Genomic DNA, 24,328 nt, shown 5'->3' on the forward strand with positions numbered 1-24,328 from the left:
CTGCACAGCAGCTCATGTTACCGGCGAAGCACCAGGGGACCCCAAGAGCAATTTATTTTTTTCTTTTTATCCATAAAATAATGATTTCTACATACATTATCAAAAATATATCGTAAAAACAAATCCCTTCATAGTGAAATTGTGTGTTTTTGATATTATAATGACATAAATTATTACAAAAAATAAATAAATAAAAAAAATCAGCTCCACTGAGGGGGCCCCTTATTGGCCCTAAGTGGCTGCTTAGTTTGTTATGCCTTGGGCCGGCCCCGAGCAACACCAACCTGCTCTAGAATCATAACGTATCGTTTTAGAGTTCATACTGTAGTCTAGCAAATCCGAACATCAGTTTTTCCTGTAGGTCACTGAAAAGTATTGATCCAGTTTGGATCTGTTCTCCTGATCAGCTCAAAATGACTCGTCATCCTGCGCAAGCAAAAAATAAACAAATAAAAAATAAACGTCACTCGCTTGCACTTGTTCCTTATTTTGTATTTATTTTTTCAGAACAATAAAAATAGTTTACCAAACAAACACTTCTTCATTCTCTCCTTTTTGACTTCTATTTACAGCAGAAAAAAAACCAACAGGAACAAAAGCAACACCCGGTCGTGTCCATTTCATCTCTTCATGGCTCCATTTGCACCCAGATCCTCCTCCTCTCAGCCTCCCTCCCTCGGCAGGCTTCTCAAGGAGCTTCAGGGCCTATTGCTGTGTCTGTGACGAGGTATACCGGCTCTTTAATAAAAAGGTGACGCTTTATTTTAAGCAGATATTTATATTTTTAGCTTCTTGTTTAGAGATGCGAGCACTTCACCTGTTAGTATTTGCAACATTTAGCAGGTTAGGACACACATCTTTCACTTAGTGGTGTGACTTTGGAAGATAAGACACAATGACCCCATGATCAAACGGAAACGTTACATAACTGTTATAAGGGAAGACAAGATAACGGATACGTTGCAGAAGCATTTTTTGTCCAGCAGAGATTAAGAGGTAAAAAAAAAAAAATTGGGTGAATAAAGGGGGGGTCCCTGAGGGAAGCAAGGAAAGATGATTTGAATGCACAAACAAGTCCTAACAGACGTACAGGAACAATGAAGCAGCGGTGCTGAATTTTCACACACACCTCTACAACAGTATGTGCAACCTTTGGACCCAATAGCTTCTTGATACAGTACAGGAAGCACCTTTTAAATGTCAGAAAGAAATCAGGCCCTCACAAACTACTTATGTAATTTCAACTCTCATTTAGGGTGTGAACATTTTCAGCCAAAAAGGAGTTTTTCTATTTAAGCTTTACATATGAAACACATAGAAGTTCAAAGAAAATCAGCAAACAAGTAAAGCTTGTTATTGCAGGTGTGGCATCTGACTGCTGCCTCCCAGAATCTTTTGCAGATGTTGATTAAAAATCAGGAAAAAAAAAAGAGGAAAATCGAAGTGCGGGTGTTGCCGTCTCTCCTCGTCAGCCGAATACAATCACTGATCTGAGCTAAGAAGCTAAACAATCACCAGGAAACAAAAAGATGCCTGAGTAGCTGTGAGTATTGTGCACCTGATCAGACAGAGGTATCAGTAAAGACAGACAGAAATGAAGAAAAACTTAGTACAGCAGAGAAAGAGTGCAAAACAGTGAGAAGGATTGCTGTGATTTGTTAAAGATCAACTTGAGAAACAGACTAAATCAGGAAAAGAAAAACTGTCAAAGTAAGAGAATTACATAGTTCAGAGGTCTGCATGTAATAGAGGTGAATTTGAGCACCGGCTCTATGGCTGCAGGTCAGCAAAGGGGTCAGGTGGTAGGTCACTGGTCCGATCAGGTTGGAGGAGTCATGGCTATCAAAGCTGGCTTTCAATGGAGAGCGGCAGGCTAGCACAGTGTTCAGGATGATGGCGTCTTCTTGTATCAGGGCAGACACACGGTCACAGAGCAGGAGGGTCAGCCGGGTTGCCTCCGTGGGCCGGTCAGGTACAACCCATCCAAAGGCCTGGCCTTTAGTGTTCCCATAGTTCAGACAGGAGCTCCCAGCACAGTGCAGATAGGAGAAAATGAGGCCGGATGCTCACATTTCAAATGTTTCAAAGGGGTTCCATACATAATATCAGGGGAGCAGTTGCTTGAATTAAGCCACGCTGCTCATGGAAGGCAGCTTCAGTCGCGCGTTCTGAGCCCAGATCAGGACAGACGAGGAGGCTCAATAGTTTCTGAGGGTTAAATCCTCTGCTTCACTGGTCATCCCCTGATCCCAGGGCAACATGGCAATGTGCTCACTGCTCCTACATCATAGACAATCATAGTTAGAAAAGAACGGGGAACAAAGTGCATTGCAAAAGCATTCACACCCCTGGACTGTTTTCACATTTTGTCATGCTAAAACCACAAACTTTAACTTATGTGATAGACTAAATAAAAGTAGTTATGCAATTGTTAATTGCAAGGAACAATTTACATGTTTTAACTTTTTTTTTCCTTTTCTTTTTTTCTTTTACACAAATACAAGTGTGAAATTCCACACCATTTGCTCTGATACCCTTAAATAAAATGCAGTTTGCCTTCCTAACTGACCAAAATCAGCATAAACACATCTGTTGTGTGAAAGCCTCTGATGTTTGTTAGAGAATAACTCACAAGGCCTTTTTCAGTCCATCTTTGTAAAACAGAAAAGAGTAAGGCCCGACCGCAAAACCCACCAAAACATGGCCGTCCAGCTAACCTGACTGGCTGAGCTAGCAGCTCTGACAACAGGACACATGCTAGTTCTGCGTTCCAAACAGCTGGCCTTTAAGAAAGAGTAGCAACAATGCCAAAACCATAAGAAGTCCTGTTTGCAGCCTCTGATGTCTGCAAACATCCATTTCATAACATGAGATGGAGAACTCATTTCAAATGTGAGTTTTCCATCACATCACCCAAAACATAAATAACCATGGCAGTGGTAGCATCATGCTGCAAGACTGTATTTCTTCAGAAGTGGCAAGGAAGCTTGTGAAAGTATTGACAAAGTGACTATTTGATGTTTGGTGACACCTGAAGGACCTGCACTTTAATTAGGGGTATCTTACTCAAAAAGGAGAATATGAAAACACAACAGTTTTCAGATTATTTGTGAAAAAGATGCAATATGAAAATATGCTTCATCATAATTACCCTTCCATGTCATTTGTGTATTTTGCACAAAAAAATCCAATAAAATACATGGAAGGTTGTGATTAAAACACAAAACTTGGAAACAGTCAGGAAGCATAAATAATTTTGAAGGCCTTGCAGGTAAACAAGGTTAAAGGTCTGTAATCATGCAGGAAAGTCAACTTATTAATATGTCTGATTATTTGATTACTACATGGCTTACCTTTAATTTTTTATGTCCCTTTCTGTGAAAATAAGAAAAGACTTTCATATTCCAATATTTCCAGTGGCTTGTAATTTTCCTTAGTTCCTTCACTTTCACACATTCAACCCAGAATGAGCATAGAAGAAGACGTCTTCAAAGTCCCAGAAGATCTTCGATTGCAAGTATCGTCCTCAAGAAAATCGATCACCAACCAAACTCATCACTTTAAAATTTCACCGTCTCTAATTTCTCCAGTGTTTGCATTTGTTCATAGCTTTTGGCTTCTTCTACCAACGTTGGGAAGGGAAGAAAATCTTTAAAAAGCACACCAAGAGCATCTTCTGTTTTACACAGTTTTTTTTTAGGAAATATTGATAGTTTGTTGCATTAAAGGTCCGTTTATACCCTATATTAATATATATAAAAAAATGTCTCCATAAATTATTCAACAATGTTCAGTAGATAAAATACCACTTGAATTTCTGTCCGGAAACTCTCACTTTGTGCTTTCTGAAAACAAAACCAAGAACAAAAATTTGAAGAAGCAGCTGATTTTTGCCGGAGGGTAATCCATATATATATTTGAAAAAAGAGTCAGTTGAAATCTAACAAGTCTATCTGTGGCGGCTGGATATCCCGTTGCTATTTGCGGCCGGTTCTTCAAGGTCGTCGTCCTCAAAACCGTGAAAGGTGGAGGTGTCGCTCTCTGAGGTGGTGCCAAACAGCTCCTCGGCTGCTGCGAATGTGCAATCTTCCTTCTCCTCCCCACCACCAGCTGGGACGCAGAGCAGAGAGGGGCAACTTAGACCAAGAGAAAGTTACCTACATAAACCATTCTGAGCATTTTGAAGTTGATGTAGGTGATTACTTTGTGCATAGGAGCAAATTAACTCACTTGTGCATTGGCAGGCTGCGCAGGGAGACCCAGATTTACCCGTTTTCCTGTTTGCACCATGGCATTTATTACAGTAGTTGTTGGGAATGGTGGTTCCACCAGAAACCTTTGGACCTTGAAAAGATTTCAGGATAGAGTTGAACTCAAAGCAAGTTAGTTGTTTTCAGACACATCCAAATATGATCCTATTTGATGTTTTGTAAGGTAGGGTAGGGTAAGGTCAATTTATTTATGTTGCACATTTTCAGCAACAAGGCAGTTCAAAGTGCTTCACATGAATTAGAAGGAAATACAAACAAAACAACAAACCAAAAGAAAGACAAAAATATAAAACTACATATTCTTTAATAAGAATAAGTAGTCCATATAAACTTGTAGGAAAATCTCTGAATTCTTGTTCTGATAAAACTAGATGTTGGTTCTCCGTGTTTGATTCTATTAGCAAGTATGAAACTAAATGTTGCTTCCAGTTGTTCTGGGTTGAGTTCTAGATTTGTACAATATAAAGCTAAATGTTGGTTCTCCATGTTTGATTCTTGTGTCACAACAATATCCTATAACTCTGTAAATTTCAAAAACAAAAATCTTGCTGTGTACTTTATGTGGTTGGTAAGAATTCATAAGTCATCATTGTAAGATGGAAAGTCATATCTTAATGCCATAATTATAATATAAAGTCATAGATTTTTCTTCCAATGCCTCAGTTATGAAAAAGTTTTTTGTTTTTTTTATCTTCAGATTAATTGATAATGAGATTAAAAGTTTCATGAGATATAATTTTATTCTTGGGGGAAAAAAAAACAATCACTACTGACTATGTTATCATTTTAATAAAGAACTCATAATTTACACTTTTGATGTCATGAGTCTCAGAGTGAATTTTGGTTTTTAATTATTAGTGATAATTATGTCATAAGTGTGTTAATAGATGCAATTTTTTTTTTTTACTTTCAAAGTCATTTATATTAAAACAACCTTTTGTTTAAACACAAAGTGTCAGCTCTGTCTTTTAATGACATAATTATAAGATACAAGGACATTTTAATTTCAAAGCTATTTTTAGGAAATTCAGTCATATTGATAAGACACAAATCTGACATGACTTATGACAGAAACAGAGATCCAGAGTAATAATTTTGAAAAACAGGCTTAATATTTTGACTTTCAATTATATACTTCACTAACTTATACAGAGTTATAAGTTTCACTTTGCATCTCTTAGTTGTGACCTAAAAAAACTCAAAACTATGACTATAAAAGTAAGAATTACAAAAATAGATGTTCATGTACATCACCAAATGTAAAGCACAGACAAGACTGATGACTTTAGTCATCAGTCATTTCTAATTATTCAAAGGAGACAAACTTCTTGTAAATTTTTTAAAGTGGAGTTCATTGACGTATCTTCAGGTCCTTTCTTTGGGATTTGTTTGCTGTTTTTTGCCTTCTTCGGTCAAGTACAAAATATTTTTATTCATATAAACCTTTGAATAGCATAACCGCCCAACTCTACAGATGGACCACAGTTGTTTTACACACAAGGGTTAACTTAGCATCTATAGCCACTTAGTGACAGCAGCTGGCAACAATATTTTTAGTTTGTCTAAAACTATCCAACCACTAGTACTTTACTACCAACATGTTTCCCAAAGCCCTACAAGTTGTGCAACATTTTAGAGCTTAGGTTTGGGGGTCTTACGTTTGTGCCGGTCAGTCTGTGGTGCAGTGGGGGAGCGGGATGCAACCGTGCTTCTCTCCCCGGTTCTGTCCTCCTCTGCCAGGTGGGAATGAGTGTAGTGGTAACTGAGTCCTGTGCGGTTCCTGTATCGCTTTGTACAGACTGCAAAAAACAGAGCGCATTAAGCTCAATATCTTGTTCATCTTATAAAAACAGCTTATTTTTATTGTGTCTGCAAATTAGAAATTATACTGCAGAACACACAGGAGCAATATTACTAAAATACTTTTTGTGTTACAACAGAAAAAAAATAGCATCTGAAAGCATGAAAGAAATTGCTGTAATAAAACTTCAAAATATTCTTCAAAATATTTGGGAGAAAATAAAGATTAACCTGGGGAAGCTTAAAGATACAAGGAGAGAGGGAAGGAGACAAAGAAAAAAAAGAAATGACAGAGAGAAAGACATAAGGTAATATAGTAAGAAGAAAGAAAGGAACAAGAAAAGGAGGGAACTAAGGAAGCAATTAGGCCAGGGTTCCAGTATTGGAGAAAGTTTAAGATGCATCCCTGCTTTAGGAAGAAATCACAGGAATGCATCTAAAAGTTGCCAAACAGTGGCTCTGGAGGTCTGGAACTGGAAACCCCTGATTATGACAATCAAATGGGGAAAAAAAAACTGGAAATGTCAATATTTTCCTATACATATTTTTCTTTTCCACAAAAATCCAAACCTGGAAAACTTTTCCAGAATGTGTACAGACCCTGCTCTATGCTACACACGGCCAGAGAAGCCCTGCTCACTTTGACAGTTTTTATTGCATGTCATTTAAAATACTTTACGGCTTTTAGACATTCTGAAGACCTTAGTACATCTTAAGTATTCAGTCCATAATACTTCCAAGCTTTGGAAAACTAAGATAACAAACAACAGTGCTTCAAAACAATTTTAAAAAGCTAAAAGAAGTCAACAACAACAACAAAAACAGTACCTGAGGTCAAAGTCTTTGAGTTCTGCTTTTGTTTGTATCTGTCTGAAACAAAAGAAAATGACAGAACAAATAGAATGAAAATTGGTTATACAAGTCGACACACTGTAGTAAAATCCAACACCCTCTAGCTTGGATTTTCCACATGCAACTTGAATATGCAGGGACACCTGAGGTGATCGAGACACAGGTCGCCTGGTTTCAGCTTAAGCGAACCAACTGGATGTGACTGCATTAAGTCTGGGACTACAAGACAATATCATGATCTGTGTTTGTTTGTAAACTGCCTTTTGTTTTGATTTTTTTAAAAAAAAGAACAATAGATTTTCTGCAAAATACTCAGTCAATATGCAACAGCAAGTTCATTATGTGCACAAAGAGTACTTTGAATGAACAAGTATTTATTTTTGCATACATTATTTTCTGAAAATCATGACTTTTTTCTCCACTTACTGTCACAGACATATGGCTTATCATCATCCAGATCTGTCCTCCTGCGGCCTGAACCCCTGCCCTGAGCAGAAGAAACAATAAAGCTGCTATTAATGACTCCAACATACACATTCAACCTTCAGGCAGTTGCACAGATTTAAATATCATTACAAAAGAAAACTGCCACTTCAGTAGATGATTGCAGAGCGCCCTCCAGCTACTTACTCTTCCCTTTCCTCGATGTCTCCGCTTAGGAGTGTCCACCTCGTAGTCATCGTCGTCATTGAAAGCATCTTCTGCTGCATCTGCTTCCAGAACTCTCTGAATCAGAAAGACAGAGAGATTTGAATGGAGCTGTAAATATCTCAAGCTAAATTTGATATTTTAAATCAGACAACAACCTTTTTTTAATTTTATTTTTAAATGGAGAGAGCAGCTTAACAGATATCTGTTTCCTGTAAACAAGCCTGTTTCCACATGCTTCTGGTGGAATGTGTGATACTGAGATAAGTTTAGGTTTACCAAAGTCTTCACTGATAAAATAACGAACAAAAAAACAGAACAAACAAAAAAAAGCACTGAAGCTTTCTATTTTCTCTATACCTGAACCCAACATTTGTGTCAACTGCTTTTCACCCATATACATTTACTAACCAGGTGTGAGGCAGTCTGCCTCTCCAGCTCTCAGCTAACAAACTGTGCAGGTTAGTAGGAAAAATTTAGCTGATTTCGTTTTGCAAACATTTAGATTACTCAATTACTCAAAACAGTGTCTGTCCAACCTGGATCTCTAGCAGGCTCTCCTCATCATTCTTGGAGTTGTTCCTCTTTTCCAGACCTTCTCCTCGCAGAAGAGCCTCCAGTGTGGTGCCCTGGGTGGGCAAAGTGTCTCTGGACATAAGGCCACCATCTGATTGAAGGACAAAAGCGATTTATTAGGAACGATACAAATATCTCAAAGGAAAATGATACAATCCTCTCGCCTTTGCCATTTAACCTCAATAAGGACTGACTGAATCTGCAATTACTGGTTTCACATTGGCATAACACAGATAAACAATACATAAAAACACAGTATCTAATTCTCCAATAGTAAAACATGGTGGTGGTAGTATCATGCTGCAGGAATGTTTTCCCCAAAAAATCATCCCTACTTTTGATGAGAAAATACATGGAGCTAAATAAATGGCCAATTTGGAAAGCTGCAAAAGACTTGAGAAAAATTTCATAGGATGACGATACTAAACAGAGTTAAAATACTGCAGTCATATGTTTGCATGGCCCAGTCAAAGCCCAGATGTAAATCCAACTGAAAATCTGTGGCAAAACTTGAAGGTTGACGTTCACAGACATTCTCCATCCAGTCTGTCTGAGAAGTTTCATGACGAAGAATGAGTAAAAATATAGTTTATAGATGTAGTAAGTAAGTAAATTTCACAGGATGACAATACTAAACAGAGTTAAAATACTGCAGTCATATGTTTGCATGGCCCAGTCAAAGCCCAGACGTAAATCCAATTGAAAATCTGTGGCAAAACTTGAAGGCTGACGTTCACAGACATTCTCCATCCAGTCTGTCTGAGAAGTTTCATGACGAAAAATGAGTAAAAATATAGTTTATAGATGTAGTAAGCAGGTACAAACCAAACTTGCAGCTGCATTTGCAATAAAAAGGCGGTTCTACAAAACACTGACTCAGGGGGATTGAACACATATGTGTGCCACAATTTCCAGAATGTTATTTGGCATTACAAACCATGTATTATTTTCCAAGTCCTTTGTATTTTCCTAACAAATTAAGATACACTGAAGCTTCAGCTTTAATATGATAAAATGTGCAAGTATTAAAAGGGTTGTGAATATTTTGTAAGGTATTTCCTCCTACAGTGCATTTATGAACAAATATTGTAGGAGGCGAGCAGGTTCTGTAAAGTAAACAAAAGTGTGACAGGCAGACAGATCTTAGTCACACAAACTCTTCCCAAAAGAGAGCTGCACAATCTTTCAGTTGGTTTACGGAGAGTAGCCACTTCAAAAGCCCAAGGCCCCCCCACTATCCAGCTTTCCATCAGCTCTTCATGTTACAACTACACAGACTAGAGAGACTTTTTGCTGTATATTAAGACATAAAAAACAGCAGACTGAAGAGGTATGAGGAAGACAAAAGGTAGGAGTAAGGAAAGCAGATATCACGTGGCAGCAGCCCCTCACCATTGTGTCTGCACACGTTGACTTTCAACTCTCCGCGACGAGACAACAGCCCCCCCCTCAACCACCTCCACCCTCACTCGTTCTCTCCCTCTCTCCGTCTAAACCCAAGGGAGCTGGGGGGCTAAAAATAGAGCTGGCAGCAGCCTGCAGCCGGGAGCTGATTCTGCATGCAGCCCCAGTCTCTTTAGCACACCATCAGTTAGACAGCGACACAGACGCTGGCTGCTGCCCTGTGCCGGCCACCTCTGGCCGGGTGCACTACGTGCTCCGTGGACGAGACGCCAGATTCAATCAGGCTTCGTTTCACCTCTACTGGGCTCCTGCAGACGGCACGTATGCAAGCCATTGTTGTTGGAAAGGGGAAGGGACAGCTGGTGGTGGTGAAGCCTAAGCCAGAGCGGGTGCAGAGGAAAACAATAGACAACAATGGGGTGCTTTTAGGAAACAAAGACTCAGCTCATGAGTTATTGCAGGATTTTGCTATTCTACTCCAAGATCCGTTTTCCCCCCTCATTTTTCAAACTTTCCAAAAATTGGGTTGGGTCTTAGGGATTTCTGCTAACACATGATAATGTTGCATCTTTTCATAGAAACTGTTGAAAAGATAAAAAAAGATGAGTTTGCATGAAAATCCCTCACATCCCCCCAGATTTGGGAAACAGAATGGAGCGGCTGCACGAGCTCAGCAACACTAGTCACAACACAGAGCTCGTTGTCGACTAATGCTGTGATAAAAGTCTCAAAAACAGAACAACAAAACCAATCAGCAAGGGAGCTGGAGAGTAGAAAACAGGCAGAAATGTAGAGGACAGCTGGAATGTGTTGAGTGAGTCGTTTCAAGTGGCAGCCACTGAAGGCCAAACTCCATTCCCTAACATTTATTAAATACTGTCTACTGTGGCTGGCCTCTGTCTCAACGCTCCCAGCAGTGGTAAATCTAATTACTCTACTTCTCACAAAACAAGTTTACCAGCCGTGGAGGACACAGCCACATTTCATTTATCTTCTGGAAAGAAACAAAAATATCTGCCATCCCGTTCTGCGTGCTGAGAGAGTCATTCGCTTGTGGTGAGATCATTTCAGATCAGCACCAGTGATTTAGAAGCTGGTAAGAGGTGGAGAGCCAGGAGGGGGGCAGAGATCGATGGGTGGGTGGGGAGGAATCTTACCGAGCTGAAGGCCGTAGATGCCCAGGCGGGGGTCTGTGGTGTTGTGGAGCCGCCTCTTCTTCCTCCAGCAGCGGGCGGGGTATGTGTACATCTGCCCCGCTGCAACACCTGCAAACGTAGATGCACACAGGCAAGGCAGTTTCAGCTCTGTAGCTGAAACAGCTCTGTAGCTGAAACTCCACACAAACAAATGGTTTGGTTGTAAAGAAGTTGTAACAATTCAAAAAGGTTAGCAGAATAAACTGTAATTTTTAGCTTAACTAGTTGCATCAGGTAGGTAACTCAAAATTCAATCTTTTTCTGTTCACCGTACCTGTGTCAGCACTGTTTGGAGTTAAAGATGCTGTTGAGGGAAGAAGACCTAAATCTGGATTCTACCAAAGTAGTTCCAGCAGTTAACCATTAACTAGCTGATGCTAAAGCTAGCCGTTTAGGTGGCTTTAGAACTGGTTCTACAAAAGAACCAATTCTTTTACGACAAACCAACAAACCAACTCGCCAGCACATCATTACATCCCTAAAATCACCTCATGAAAATATTTTATCGAAGTAGTTCTATTCTTTATTCTTACTTTTTCAGAGGGCAGGAAGAAAGTTTAATCTCACAAATGAAAATATTCAACTTGGTATCACTGTAAACAGATGACCTACAGTAATATTACCACATTAACTTACTGAAACAGTTTTAGTCAACCTTCTGTACTTCTGAATGCTCCACAAAACCATCAGCTGATCTCCAAATGGCTCCAGCAGGACTGCCGAAGCAGTTTAAACTGGATTTATTAACTCTAGCTGATGATATTAAAAGGTCATGGTCAATTTTATCTTTAGGCAATGCTCAATCATTGACTCTCTTTAAACAGCAGGAAACAGAAGAGCAGTTTTATTCTGCTACTAATTAAAATTTTTCTTACTGTTTTGTTTAATCTCTTTCCAAGTTCTGCAATAACAAAATGACATCATTTTGTTCTTGCAAATTGTTCTCGACACATCATCTGGGCAGATTTTTTTCTTCTGTAGTGTCCAACAACTATTGCCTGATTGGTACACAGACGAAGGTTGCAGTGGGAGGAACCTATGAGGACTTCCCAGAACTTCTGCATTTGTCTTCTCTTGAAGTATGAAATGCACTGGCCAAATTGAACTTTATTCCTATTCATGCTACTTAAAGGGAAAAAAGAAAATACGCCTAACAAAACCTGTTTATCCTCTGGCCTAGCTAACTGTTAGCTTGGCTCAGCGGTTTGATAAGCCAAACCAGAGGCTGCAGTACTGAAAACACAATGAAATGGTTCCAAGCAAGAACTAGGACCAATTTAGCAGTGGAACTGGTGGAAATGCATCCAATGCTGACATCTTTACATTGCAAGAGATGTTTGTGGTTCAACTTGGCTGCTATTTCAAGAGAGACTGAGACTGCAAGGATGAAGATATTGCAGTAAAGATGATCTGTTTTATCCTTTTGAGCTTCTAACCCTTCTGTTATGCAACATGCTGGATTTGGAAATACTGGCAATTTTCTGGAAATCTCAGAGTAAGGATCTACATTCTCTAGGCAATACATGCAGGCTGCTTATTAACAATACCAATACTAACTGTGCTGAAGGCCCTTTAAAATGTCACCTCAGAAATTATTTTTTTTCTTAGTTTTAATGCAACAGTAAAAGTATGTTTTACAGCAACTACTTTCAAATCATCACCTCTGCTTCCATTAAAAATGAAGACAGGAAAGCTAAAAAGAAATATTTTGAATGCTGGTAACTACAGTTCTCCAGCAGTCACCCCAAGATCAATGTACGGAATAAGAATAGAGCAAAGAACTGCTTAAACTGTATTAAGTATTAGCATATTGTATAAGTACAATACATAAATGACCTCTATGCCTGTAATATATTTGTCGATGCATCCTTACTGTAGCAGAAAATGTTTTCAAGCACATAAGATGTGCTATTGTTATTAAGAAACTTCAACTAAGTTTTGTTGCCAAAACAGCAGCTGTAGGCAGATGGAATATTTTCCATAAAATTATTCTGCTTGGAAGATCTGGTTAGACTGCTCACTATCTGGGATCTACTGCATGTTTGCAAAGCAAAAAGAAGTTAACACTGTTTTCATATGTCTGTTTATTATTGTTTATTGCAAGTCATATCACCACTGCAACATTTACCAGCAGTATTGCATGTTTTCTTGAGCTTTACCACAAATTAGTCTCTTAAAACCTGTTTAAAGACTTCTTTCTCTCTTACAAGACGTCTTTGAACATCTTGAAAGTAATTCAAAGACTTCTTACAAGCCTTTAATTATAATTTACAATTTCAAAATTCTGTTAGAAGAAAAAATAAATAAATAAAAAAGATCAGCGTATATGATCTCCACAGGATGAGGCTGTAGTCATAAATTGCCTGGACAGATTCTTTAATAAATACAATTATGATGATAGTCAGTACGGGCTGAGATCTGTGTATAATGGGTTGTTGCTTAGAGTGCAAATAGCAGGTTTCTCACAGTGAGTCAGGGAGATTATTACGGATCATCAGAAAAAATTTCAGCATGTAGTCTGCAACAAGTCTCATGCATTTTATTCACTGCTGTAAACAGCAGCCTCCTGAGTATAAAAGTGCAGCCTGACCCAGAACAGGGAGTACATCGCTCTGTGAATTCTGTGCCTCTTTTGTGTGTGTGAGTGGGGTGTGTGTGTCATCCTACCAGGGCTTCGGTGGTGGCGCTCCATCCAGATGTAGCAGTTGTTCTGGGCCACGCCAGTCTGAGAGTCCAGGAATGGCAGGCGGACGCTGCGTTCGGCACACAGGCGGGCATTGTAGCTGCGGCACTGCTCAATGGCATCCTTATAGAACTGGTCGCCCAACCTTCAGCAGGGAACAACAGCAGCAGAGGTAAAGGCCACTGACAATGTGCTCACATGCAGAACACAAACAAGCAATCACTTTACAGGATAACAATAATTTCAATGTGTAAGCACATGAGCAAACTGGCATTCTGCTGCAGAGATTGTTTTGGTTATTGTGTGCTGAGTTTCTGCTGTTTCTGTGAAATAAATGTAAGATTTTTAAGGTGTTTTTCACAACAATTCTGATTAAAATTTTTAACTAAGCTTCATGATGAGAACCAGCTTAACTAAACTAAAAACTCATATTGAATTGACCCAACTAAAGCAAGTTAAATTAAGTTTGCCTATATTTCAAGCTTGGGAATGTAACTCCAGTCCTTTTCATGTCTTCTGACATGAATCTTGCTGTTTGTAGGGAGGCTGAATGTCTGGCTTTAAACTCCTTCTGTTTACTAATCTAGTCCATGGGCTTTGTAGTTGTGTCAAAGGGTGATATTGCCAAAATTCCCTAGCTAAAACAAAGACACATGGGTTAAATGAAGAGGCTGCATTTCTCTAACCCTCCTCGCCCTTAAACCCCCTCCCCCCCAAAAATAAAAAATAAAAACATGATGGAAGAACCATTGAATGAACAAATGTACAATTATACATTTATACAAATACAATTACAAAAATTTAAAATACGACATTTTTGAAGTAGGGGTGGACACTTCATGTAATATCCAATGTCGTTATGTAATTTTTAGATTCTTAATTGATTCACAATTGATAAAATTTGTTTCTGAACTTAGTTAAGTTCATAATTATTCATAACCTTTAAATTTGATTTTCAGTCATTTGACAGAATTTTATTTCTGACATTTGACCAGCTTCTTTTGTTGATCATCTTTTTGGTTATAAGCTCCAAGTTCTACATGCCATCACTCTAATCTTAAACTGCTCTTTACCATTACTAACAGTCATTAGAAATACGCCAGTAAAATTTTAAAAAATCTTAGATTTTAATTAATAATACATAATCAATAGTCTAATTTTCTGTTTAAAATTATTTTAATGAGACACTAGATAAAGTACAGTTTCCTCTTGATCCAAGTATGAATTTGAGCTACTGCTGCACACTGACGGTCAGCAGGCAGAAATAAAGCCACTACACTTCTTCTTGCTATTTACATACATTTCCAGGAAGCATAACTGACATAAGACGGAAAGTAAAATCTACCCATGTTAATTTAATAGTGTTGTTTATGTATTTATTTAAATAAAAAATAACAGTTAATAAATGTCATTAAGTCATCCATCATTTTTTCCTCTCAGGGTCATGCTGTCTATATCAACAGCAGCAGCCAAAAGTGTTTCTTTTCCATCTTAAATTTTCAGCAGCATAGGAATTTACAACAAAAACTTATAGAATGACCTATGTGTGTATCACAGTACTGTGAAGCCACAGCATTTTAAATTTAGAATCTCATTGACATATCAATAAAGACATTTCTGTACACATCTGTTCAAACCATTCATCTTCCAGTCTAACATTAGGGAGAAATTATGGACAACCCCCCCACCAAAAAAAAGCAATGCAACCCACTTATAACTGTTCGACAACACTGCTGCTCCCACTGTGAAACACATTATTACCTCCGTGGACTGAGCTATGCTGCTGCTGACTGTGTGAAGCTCATCATCGAAACAAAGAGTCTGGGGGTTGATGTGAAGTCACTCCTTTGACCGACAAGCAGCTAAGACTGTTGCAGTTTAGCTCCACTTTTCTTGGTGCCACTGAGATTTTGGCAGTCCCTCAGGGTTTCAATGTTAATATTCAGAGAGAAATGGGGGGTGGCTATTTCACATTCAAGCCCTCAATCTCTGCCACACGCCTGGTATGGTAATTAGCCTACTTAATTAATCTCAGCAGAATTCCTTGCACAAGGGCAGCTTCTGATTTACACGAGAAAAGATGGGAAAAAGGCAGCAACTCTTGTGACAAGGTGGTTTGTGCGCCTTTTAGCAGTTTATTGTTCAAATACAGGGCCCAAAAAAAGGCAAACCAGAGCAAGTGTTTATTCTGGAATATTCTCCATGTGTTTTCAATTAGCAAGGTGGCCATTTTGAAGTGAAACTAATGAGCTGTAGGTTGTGAGTCACAGTGCAACTTTAAAGCTGAGACGAAGAAGCTGGAAGGGTGACTTTTCTGCATCCTCCATGCTTTGATCTTGATAAGGAAAACATCCAACAGAAGGACAGCCACATCACGGATGATAGTCCTTAGAAACTCAAAGCTCTGGAGGAGAAACAAAGCTGTGTGTTTGAGTTACAGGAGAGAGGAAGCAGTCTCAGGTACAGCAGGAGCACAGGTGAAGGTGAAGAGGCATGAAGATGAGAGATGAAGAAAAAGGAGGCGGCAGGGGATGTAAAACAGCAAATAGGCAGGTCAAGACAAATACACACGGGACTGTATTAATTTCTCCATATTCTAATCTAATCTAGATATTTAATCTACTTAAAGAATGTACTTTTTTCCACGTAAAACCACTTTTTCTTTTCATTTCACACTTAAAAACAGCTAGAGTGGCTTGTTATGAGCTCAGACATATTAAGTACCTTCGTCACTGACTTCAGACAAATATTTGACTCATAAAAATTACCACCACCCAGCTAGCCATAAAATGTCTGAACAATCAAATTTGTACCATGTGTTGTCTAAAAGTAGAGCTCCAATAAGTAAGTCCTGTGTTTCACTCTTGTTTACATCTGGATGTAAATTACACAACAACAACCAGGGGATGTGAACTTTCTTCCTCCAGAATGGAAACATAAAACTATAAAATATAGCAAAGAGTCTTATAATTTTACAAAAGTTATCTTGTTTTGATTTTGTAAAAAACTGTCCCCTAAACCTATTTATTGGTTGTGCAACCCTTTGCAGCAACATCCATCATAAAGCACTTGTGATAACTGGCAGAGAGGATTTTACATCACCATGAAGGAATTTTGTTTAAATATTTAGCTGTGGCCTTGCTGGTGTGTTTTGGATTGCTGATGCGTAAACCAACTGCGCTTGAGCTGAAATTCACCTATGATGAATTCTCTTTCAGGATTTTCAGCATGGTCAAAATTTCTAGCTCCATAAATCCAAAGTCCAACTTTTGTCTCACTGTTTAATGGGATATCTTCACAAAGGTCTTGATAAATATGTTTTTAGAAAATCTGAGATGAGCTTTTAGGTAGCTTTTGAGGTAGCCCTATGTGAAAAGGCATGTCCTTTTTTGTAATTACTCATGTTAATTTTGTCTGACATTAAAATCTGATTGATGATACAAAACATTTAAATGAAATAACACACGCACTCCCCCGCGCACGCCCACACACACACACACACACACACAAGAATGCTAGGGGTGAACCAATTGCAGTTTTCTGGCTGATCATCAATCTTTAAAAAGCCTGATCTACCAAAGCAAATTTAGGCCAATACCATTTGTTTTGTCTGAAAAGTGTGAACGTTGCAAGTTGATAGCTACACACATACAGACATTACCCGGTGGACAGGTCTGCCGGTTGTTCCTCTCTCACATCAAAGGCCACAGTGGCTGATTTGTAGACCTTTGCATAGGTAGTAGGTAGGTATGATTAGTGCAGAAGGTTGGCTTCACATGTTTCAGCCAACCGCCTAAAATTTAGGAAACCCTGGCTGATCTATTGTGCACCCCTAATTAAAACCATGCAGCTGTCTCATAAAATACATGAACTGTCAAAATGTACCATATGTTCCCTGATACCAGAGTGGATAAAACTAACTCATGTGCTTTACTAACACTAATGTCGGCACACAGCTGCTATCAGACATAAGCTTTGCTGAAGTCTATGTCAAGAAACTTCAGATTGCTAAGGTAATTGGCACAGAGGTTTAGAGAGGGTTGGATGAATAGCAAAAGGACAGATGACAAAGTGGAAGACGGCTGTCTGTGCAATGAGACGTCCTCCATCAGAGGCCTGCCACTTCAAGCAGCAGGTGCACCAGCTAAGGTGAGAGATCTTTCTGACACCTGTAATGAGTGACAAGACCTACATGCCCAACGACACAGGAGATGAAAGAGACCCACACCAACTCCAGACAGCATGCGTTGCTTTTATCCCGTTCTCAGACATTTACGTTGCTGTTCTGCAACTTTTAGGACATTTTCCAACAGCTGCAAAGTTTACAAACCAACAACATATTAGTTACAGACTAATTCAGCTTTCACAAAAGTGCAGATGTGAGTGCCAAGATTACAAAAGTGAAGCAACAGGCTGGACAAATAAAACCAGCCTGTTGTTTTAAAATTTCAACAAGCCTAAAAGAATAATGGCGCAATCTATTTATACTGAGAGGTTAGGAACGTCAGAAATGACTGAGCAGCCCTGAGTTTAGTACTCAGTAAGGTTTTTGCACACATAAAATATAGTGAAAGTCATAGGCAGACAAATTGGGACAAATTCCTACCTTCCAGTCTTTTCTAATGAGAAAACTTTGGAAAATAAATGCTTACACTTTTAAATAGAAATGGGATTTATGGCTTATTGAAACAGTTGTTGAAAAGACTGCTTCATTTTTCTATGGATCAATTTTTAGGGAACTTCTTTTATCTAAGGAAATTCCTGAAAAGAAGCACAGGGTAGGGTCGGGTTTTTAAGTGGTGAAACAAATTATTTGTTTACCTAGACTTCAGTGAAATTTTTATGACGCATATTACAGCATGCTTTACAGTTTTTGTCTTAAGAAAATGGATCCAGAAGCTACGCATTCTCTGACTTAGATTGGTCATTTTCATTGACGTATTCCCATGTTCCTGTTAGACTGCTGTGTACTCGGCACTCAATTGAAGGCAGTGTGGGTAGGTCTGCTGAGGTAATGCATATCAAATAAGCACCACACTTGCAATCAGCTGTGCTTTTTCCCTTGAGCCCGTTCTCTGTCTCACCCGGTGTAGCAGCAAAGGAGGAGCTTACGTGTGCATCTGTGTGAAATACTGCAAAAACAACAATAAAAAAAACCTTACAACTCAATTATCGTTGTTCATGTTAATGTGCCGGTTAACACATTGGTTTGTTTGTAAATGTGAACGCTGTACTACATTTTTAATCTGCTTAATGTCTTACGCTTTCTAGTCTAAATAAACCACAGGCTTGTCGACATGTTGTAGACAATACAGTTTACTTCTAAGCAACTTCTTATATTTCTGTACTAGGTACAAAATGTTCAACTAGATTTTCTGGTGGATTTCTAGTGCTCAGTTTTCTTTTGCATAACTAAGACCATAATTGAATTAAAAAATGATGTATTTCAGATATGCATATTTTGGTCCAGCAGCTTTCAGGTTTCAATCTTTAGCTAGAACTTCTTGTCTAAATATAGAAACCTCTTGTCAAATGCCATTTTAAGGAATGCAAAGCTATCAGTGACACACACACAGTTGAAACTCCAGGGTTAATTTACAGAACTAGCAATAACACACTTGGTTTAGCAGTCCAACAACAACAATTCAATTTTTTAACAAAAAATATCCAATTTTCATAGATTGGTTTATATGAAGTGGCTAAACTGTTAGCTTCTACCATATGTTTGCTTACCTGACACATTTTAAATTGTAAATCTAAAACTATAGCTTTTAAATGAATGTTTTGTGTCAAAAACTCCACTACTCTTCATTGTTTGAAAATCTGAGTCATATTTCCCTAAAACTTGTACTTGCCTTTTGTCTGGCAGCCAAGTGGTGATGTTAGAAGTATCAGAGAATGTGCTTTACATCCTCACCATCTTCCAGCTGAGTGGACAAGGTGAGTGTGAGTAGAATGAGGGCGAGATGGAGTAAAAACAAATCTTGTGGCCAGTGAGGCCTCCACTATCAGCTTGTTTCTGTCAACGGTTCGCCGTGCCACATGGGTGCATCCGCAATGTGAGCATGTGTCAACACACAGTTTGCATATCTGGCACTGCAGCTCCCAGGAAGGATCTGACTTGTGAAAGCGCCAGTGTCTACTTTAAAATGTACCCAAGAGAGTTGACTTGCACATTATAGAAAAAGGGAGAAAATCAAAACTAGCATCTTGCACATTCTCTTTTAGAGGGTTTCCTAAATTTGCAGGTGCACTGCTGCTTCACAGGAAGCCAGAACCGCCACATATCAAGTGAGGGGGAGTGCTTGTACAGAGTGACTGCATCCTGACAACAACCTCTGATTACACCAATCCGAACAGCGCAGTCTGGGTGAGGGCAGGAGCAAAACCAGACAGTACACCTCCACAATCGCTCAGCAAATAAACAGCAGGCCTGACTCACTCAAATTCTACTCAACCCTGTCGATGAGGAAGTCTGCAAACGGGCCGATGTCGTTTCAGGAGAGCTGCGGATGAAAGATTAGTCCAGCCAGTTGAAAGCTCCAGCTGTGGCTAAATTTTAATGAGCAATTTTACTAATTAAATATCCCAGATTCAATTTTAATCAGCAGATTTTGGAGATTGCCAACGTCCTGTTCACAGACCTCACACAATCGTGCAACATTCACACAATCGTGAAGCTCCAGCGCTTCATCAGCCTCATCTTTAGGAAAAAAGTCAAACCAACATTTCATTTCCCCAAAGTGAATCTTCTTAATACAAAAAAGGTCAAACTGTTCCACAGGACCGACACCCAATTAGTGTCAAGTGTGACTAATTATAATCTGACAAACGTGTGAAATGAAGTCAGAAACCCAAGACAGAGGCTAATTATAGCAGATTGAAACACTTCATTAAGCACAGCTTATAGCAAGGAGACATTCCACATCAGAATGCTAAAACTGCTCTGAGATGAAAACAGCAGCTCCACTGCAGACACATGAAGAAGTCTGTTGGGATGTAAGAGTGAAACATTTCAGCAAACTAACAAGAAATACTTTTTGATTAAAAAAAAATTCTCATGACAAACACTGCTGATTTGTGTAAAAGTGTTTAAGTGAAAGCCGTGATTTTACTTGGTAATTCCCTTGTTGGCAAAACTGAAACATGGTACAGATGGAAAGTTTTTTTTTTATTTATTTATTTTTTTTTTGCACTTCTTCCAGGGAGAAAGGTGGATAGTTCTCTCCCTGCAGGCCTCTGTGAGTGTTCTGCAACATTTTAGGAATTACTCTGGGAATTTAAAATGAGCTTTTTTGTAGCTAGGGAGTCAATTACATCCACATGGAAAACCACATGTAGGAGAAAAGCACGACCAGGCCCAAAACTGTAGATTGATTTCTCTGGAAAGTGGATAAAATTATTCAAGATATAAAGACATGGAGATAAAGACATATAGCAGCAAAAGCCAAAATTGGACATAAAGGAAAACATCTGAATCAGACCCCATAGTGCTGCCATATTAGTTATGTTTTGCTCATAGTTAGAAATATTTTTTACTTAATGCATGTCCAACCTTCATACTAATAGTTTTTATTTACTTTTACTTGATTCTAAAGTGACCAACATTCAACTGCAAGGACTGTAAAACAGCCATGCATTGCTGGCTGTTTTACAACATACAATTTTCAGCTTGAATGGGCCATACCAGAAACTTAATAAATAATCCTTTTTCCTGGTCAGTGACCCCATCATGTTAAGAGTTACCAGGTCAGTAGTTAGAAAAGCTAATTAAAAGGAAATATTGACATTTCTCATGTCATTTTTTTATTCTGGTTATTTGCAAATTTTCCACAAGGAAAAAAACCCAACATAAACCAAAAGTATTTGAAAAGGTTAAAGGAATGTTTATTTTATCTAATCTATATGCCATTTTAAAGATTTCAAATGCAGTGCAATTTGATAAAGGAACAAAGTTAATACTTTTGTCAGTTTCTAATTTACATATTCTCTATAATGAACAGGTTTATTCAGTCTTGAGAGTAGCACAGCAGCAATGTGTAACATTATGGACTTATTTATCAATGAATAACCAGAAAACTAGAAATGCAAGAAGAAACTGTCATGTGACCAGAAGCAGACGATTTTGTTTTGATTCGCTGGTTGCACTTTTCTCAATTAGCAAACACGCTATTTGAAAGTGCTAAGACATAGCGCTGACAAAAACAGTTTGTGTGTAATTTAATGAAGAACAGTATTTTAGTATCAGTGAGGTGTTTACAAGGAAGTCAAATAAAGTACAGATATGTAAGAATGGGACATACAGGGCACTGAGATGCCTGTGGTTCACTCAGGCTGCAGAAGAGTGAGAGACAGATAACAAAAAGGCTCAAATGGTTGGATTTCCAGTTAAAGTAAGGAAATTCTGAGTTCTGCTGAGTTTTAGTAATGGTAGCCATGCTAATTGCTAACGTTATCATTATGAGTTTTTCCATAAGAATAACACAGGAAAGAGCATTTGACCTATCACATCATGCAACTCAATTTTATGAGAATACAGGCCGTGTCAGTTCTCGCAACTGAGGTTGCAGAACTCAGTATGGCCTACAACTCAGAGAATTCATCTGCTTAAAACCTGTGTGGGAAAATCGCGTAGCACTGATCTCTGTGTCAAAAAGGCTCATGCAGGCAGGCTGTCCAAATGCATTCAATGCTTTAAATACAAATAAAGCTGTTGGGAGCCATCTTAAGTATGTTATCATCTCCATCAGATTCAGCTGACCAATATATTCCTCTGATCAGACATGACATGATGATGTTAAAGTTCTATGCGCACCCACAGACTCATATTGCTTTAGTCTGCACTACAATCCCTTTGCTGTTCATAGTGGTTACAGGTTTATGACTACCTCCAAGAGCGCAGTACTGGTGGGTCAAATTCAACCCGTGCTTCAATCTGCATCAAGGCCTTTTAGTTGATTGTGAAGCGTAATAAGCTCACGAAGATCACGTACCAAAAGGATCATCTGATAGGGGTTGATGATAGATGTAGTGATTTTGGATCAAATAAAAGATGAAAAAAAATAACTGTCCCCATTTATGCATCAAAGTATAAGTATCTCAAGTGTATCTGATCATTATTAAAGTACAAAAAGTGCAACAACACAAAAATTGATGATGAGCTCATACACCAGAAAATGAGGGGAGTTCTTAGTTTTTATGGATTCAGTGAATAGAAAATTAGAAATTATGTTTGTTTTTTGTCCAAATTTGTCTAATTCTGATCTCTGGTTTTATGATTGGTGTATCACTACAAATATATGCATAGTAAATGTAGTAAAATGCAAACAAGAGTTAACATATAAAGGTGAAGATAAAGAAGCAAAAATTGTAGAACATGATTGGAACCTATCTGCAAGATACAATTTGAGCACAAATTATGTTTCTCTGCAGGGTTTGTGGTTGCTTTGTGGTAATTTTTTATAGGTTTGGTTGCTCGGTTAGACTGAGGCAACCTAGAAGCCCCGTCGCGTGACAACTGGTCCAGTTATCTGCACCTTGATCCTCCACTTCCACTCCACAGAGGTTGCACGGTACCTCTGTGGAGGAGCAGATGGTTCTTCTGCTTCAACCCAGCACTTCCTCCCAGTTGGAGCATCTCTCTGACAGATGGGCCCAGGATCCTGGACCAGGCTAATCTCCAGCACTCCTCCACTTAAAGGCACAGTGGAACTACAGCTCTACCTCCTCAGTCCCCACTGAGCCAGGATCATTAGGAGACATCAATAAAGCCAGCCTGACTGCTGCTGTCACGTACAGCTGAACTGATCATGCATTAGACGCTTTACTAAATTATAATGCAATTTTACTTTAAAATGACAGGAAGCAGGAGGCTAAGTCACAGTTATTCCACAGTGTTAACATTAGAGAAACAGTACAACAGAACAAAGGATAAATGGGGGGAAAGATGGGATATTTCCTTGAAATTCAGGGATTAAAATTACTTTTGCACACATTGTTTAATCATTCAATTTCAAACTAAAATTGCTGTCACTTTTTTTTTGTAAATTCGCATGTCTTGCTTGCAAATACAAAATGCCTCCTCCCTTTCTCGCCCGCCTGCTTGCTTTGCTTTGACCGGGTCTTGACCACGTCTGCGCTCCATGGAGCCAAAGTTGACATGTCGACAATTCCCACAACTATAAGGGACTTTGGAAATGCCAGGAGATATTCCGCTGCTCCCTGTGCCCGAGCCAGCTCGAAAGGAAATCGGCTTTTAATCATTCGCTGCGGCGAATCGGCACGTTGTCGACAGTTTTCAAATAAATGTACAGCACAGGAGAGGCGACACTCTGCCTGAAGCGAGCAGGGGAGAAGCCCCCTTCAGTGCTAAAATAATGTCAAGGAGCTGTTTTCTCATGTTAGAGTCTACATGTTGAAATTCGGCAAAAATAAAAGAACAGCAAAGGGCTACTTTGACATGAAAGAAGTATAGAAAATATATTCGGACAGCTTCGTCTGCCTTACACAGACGGCTGGAAATGACGCACACGAACGGAAATCACCAATGTACTGAGTTGGCAGCAAAGTAATTATTCAGAATTTGATAAATGTCTAAATTACTTACGCTTTCAGTGGATTCTGAATGACAGCCGCCATTTTGCTACAATGTAACGCAATATCGGCGTCTTGCAGTTCTGAGGGAAACCTAGGGCAACTGACCAATCGGAACGCGAGGCGAATTCGTGGACCAATCCACGGCAAGCGTGAGCGGATGGGGCGTGGCTTCATAGGGGTAAACTGTCAAAATTATTTTAAAGGGTTTTCCCTTGTATTCATATTGTACACAATTGAATTTCAATACTTTTAAAGAGACCATCACTGTATCCCCGAACGCTGACTGTGGAATTTTTGGTGTA

The 24,328-nt window shown here is 38.9% G+C and overlaps 1 protein-coding gene across 1 annotated transcript; it reads right to left on the reverse strand.

The window, feature by feature from the left end:
- Nucleotides 1–474: 474 nt before the first annotated feature.
- LOC114134096 (zinc finger protein DPF3-like) lies at nucleotides 475–24,109 on the reverse strand. Its single transcript, XM_028000395.1, has 11 exons — nucleotides 24,037–24,109; nucleotides 13,415–13,575; nucleotides 10,709–10,816; nucleotides 8,111–8,238; nucleotides 7,554–7,649; nucleotides 7,350–7,410; nucleotides 6,900–6,941; nucleotides 5,930–6,070; nucleotides 4,231–4,344; nucleotides 3,354–4,110; nucleotides 475–2,280 (listed from the first exon to the last, which is right to left on the reverse strand). Exons 1-10 carry the CDS (start codon nucleotides 24,066–24,068, stop codon nucleotides 3,950–3,952), a joined length of 1,044 nt encoding a protein of 347 aa, XP_027856196.1. The 5' UTR covers nucleotides 24,069–24,109; the 3' UTR covers nucleotides 475–2,280; nucleotides 3,354–3,949.
- Between the last annotated feature and the right edge of the window lie 219 nt (nucleotides 24,110–24,328).

This window comes from Xiphophorus couchianus, chromosome 19 (assembly GCF_001444195.1).
Source record: "Xiphophorus couchianus chromosome 19, X_couchianus-1.0, whole genome shotgun sequence".
In the NCBI taxonomy this organism is placed as follows: domain Eukaryota; kingdom Metazoa; phylum Chordata; class Actinopteri; order Cyprinodontiformes; family Poeciliidae; genus Xiphophorus; species Xiphophorus couchianus.

Bases quoted from the DNA above. Each gene is read 5' to 3' on its own strand.
- LOC114134096 (XM_028000395.1), bottom strand. From the start codon at position 24,068: ATGGCGGCTGTCATTCAGAATCCACTGAAAGC. The intron at 10,817-13,414 runs GTAGGATGACAC...CTACGTTTGCAG, and splicing joins GCGCCACCACCGAAGCCCTG to GTGTTGCAGCGGGGCAGATG. The intron at 6,942-7,349 runs GTAAGTGGAGAA...CTTTTGTTTCAG, and splicing joins TAAGCCATATGTCTGTGACA to ACAGATACAAACAAAAGCAG.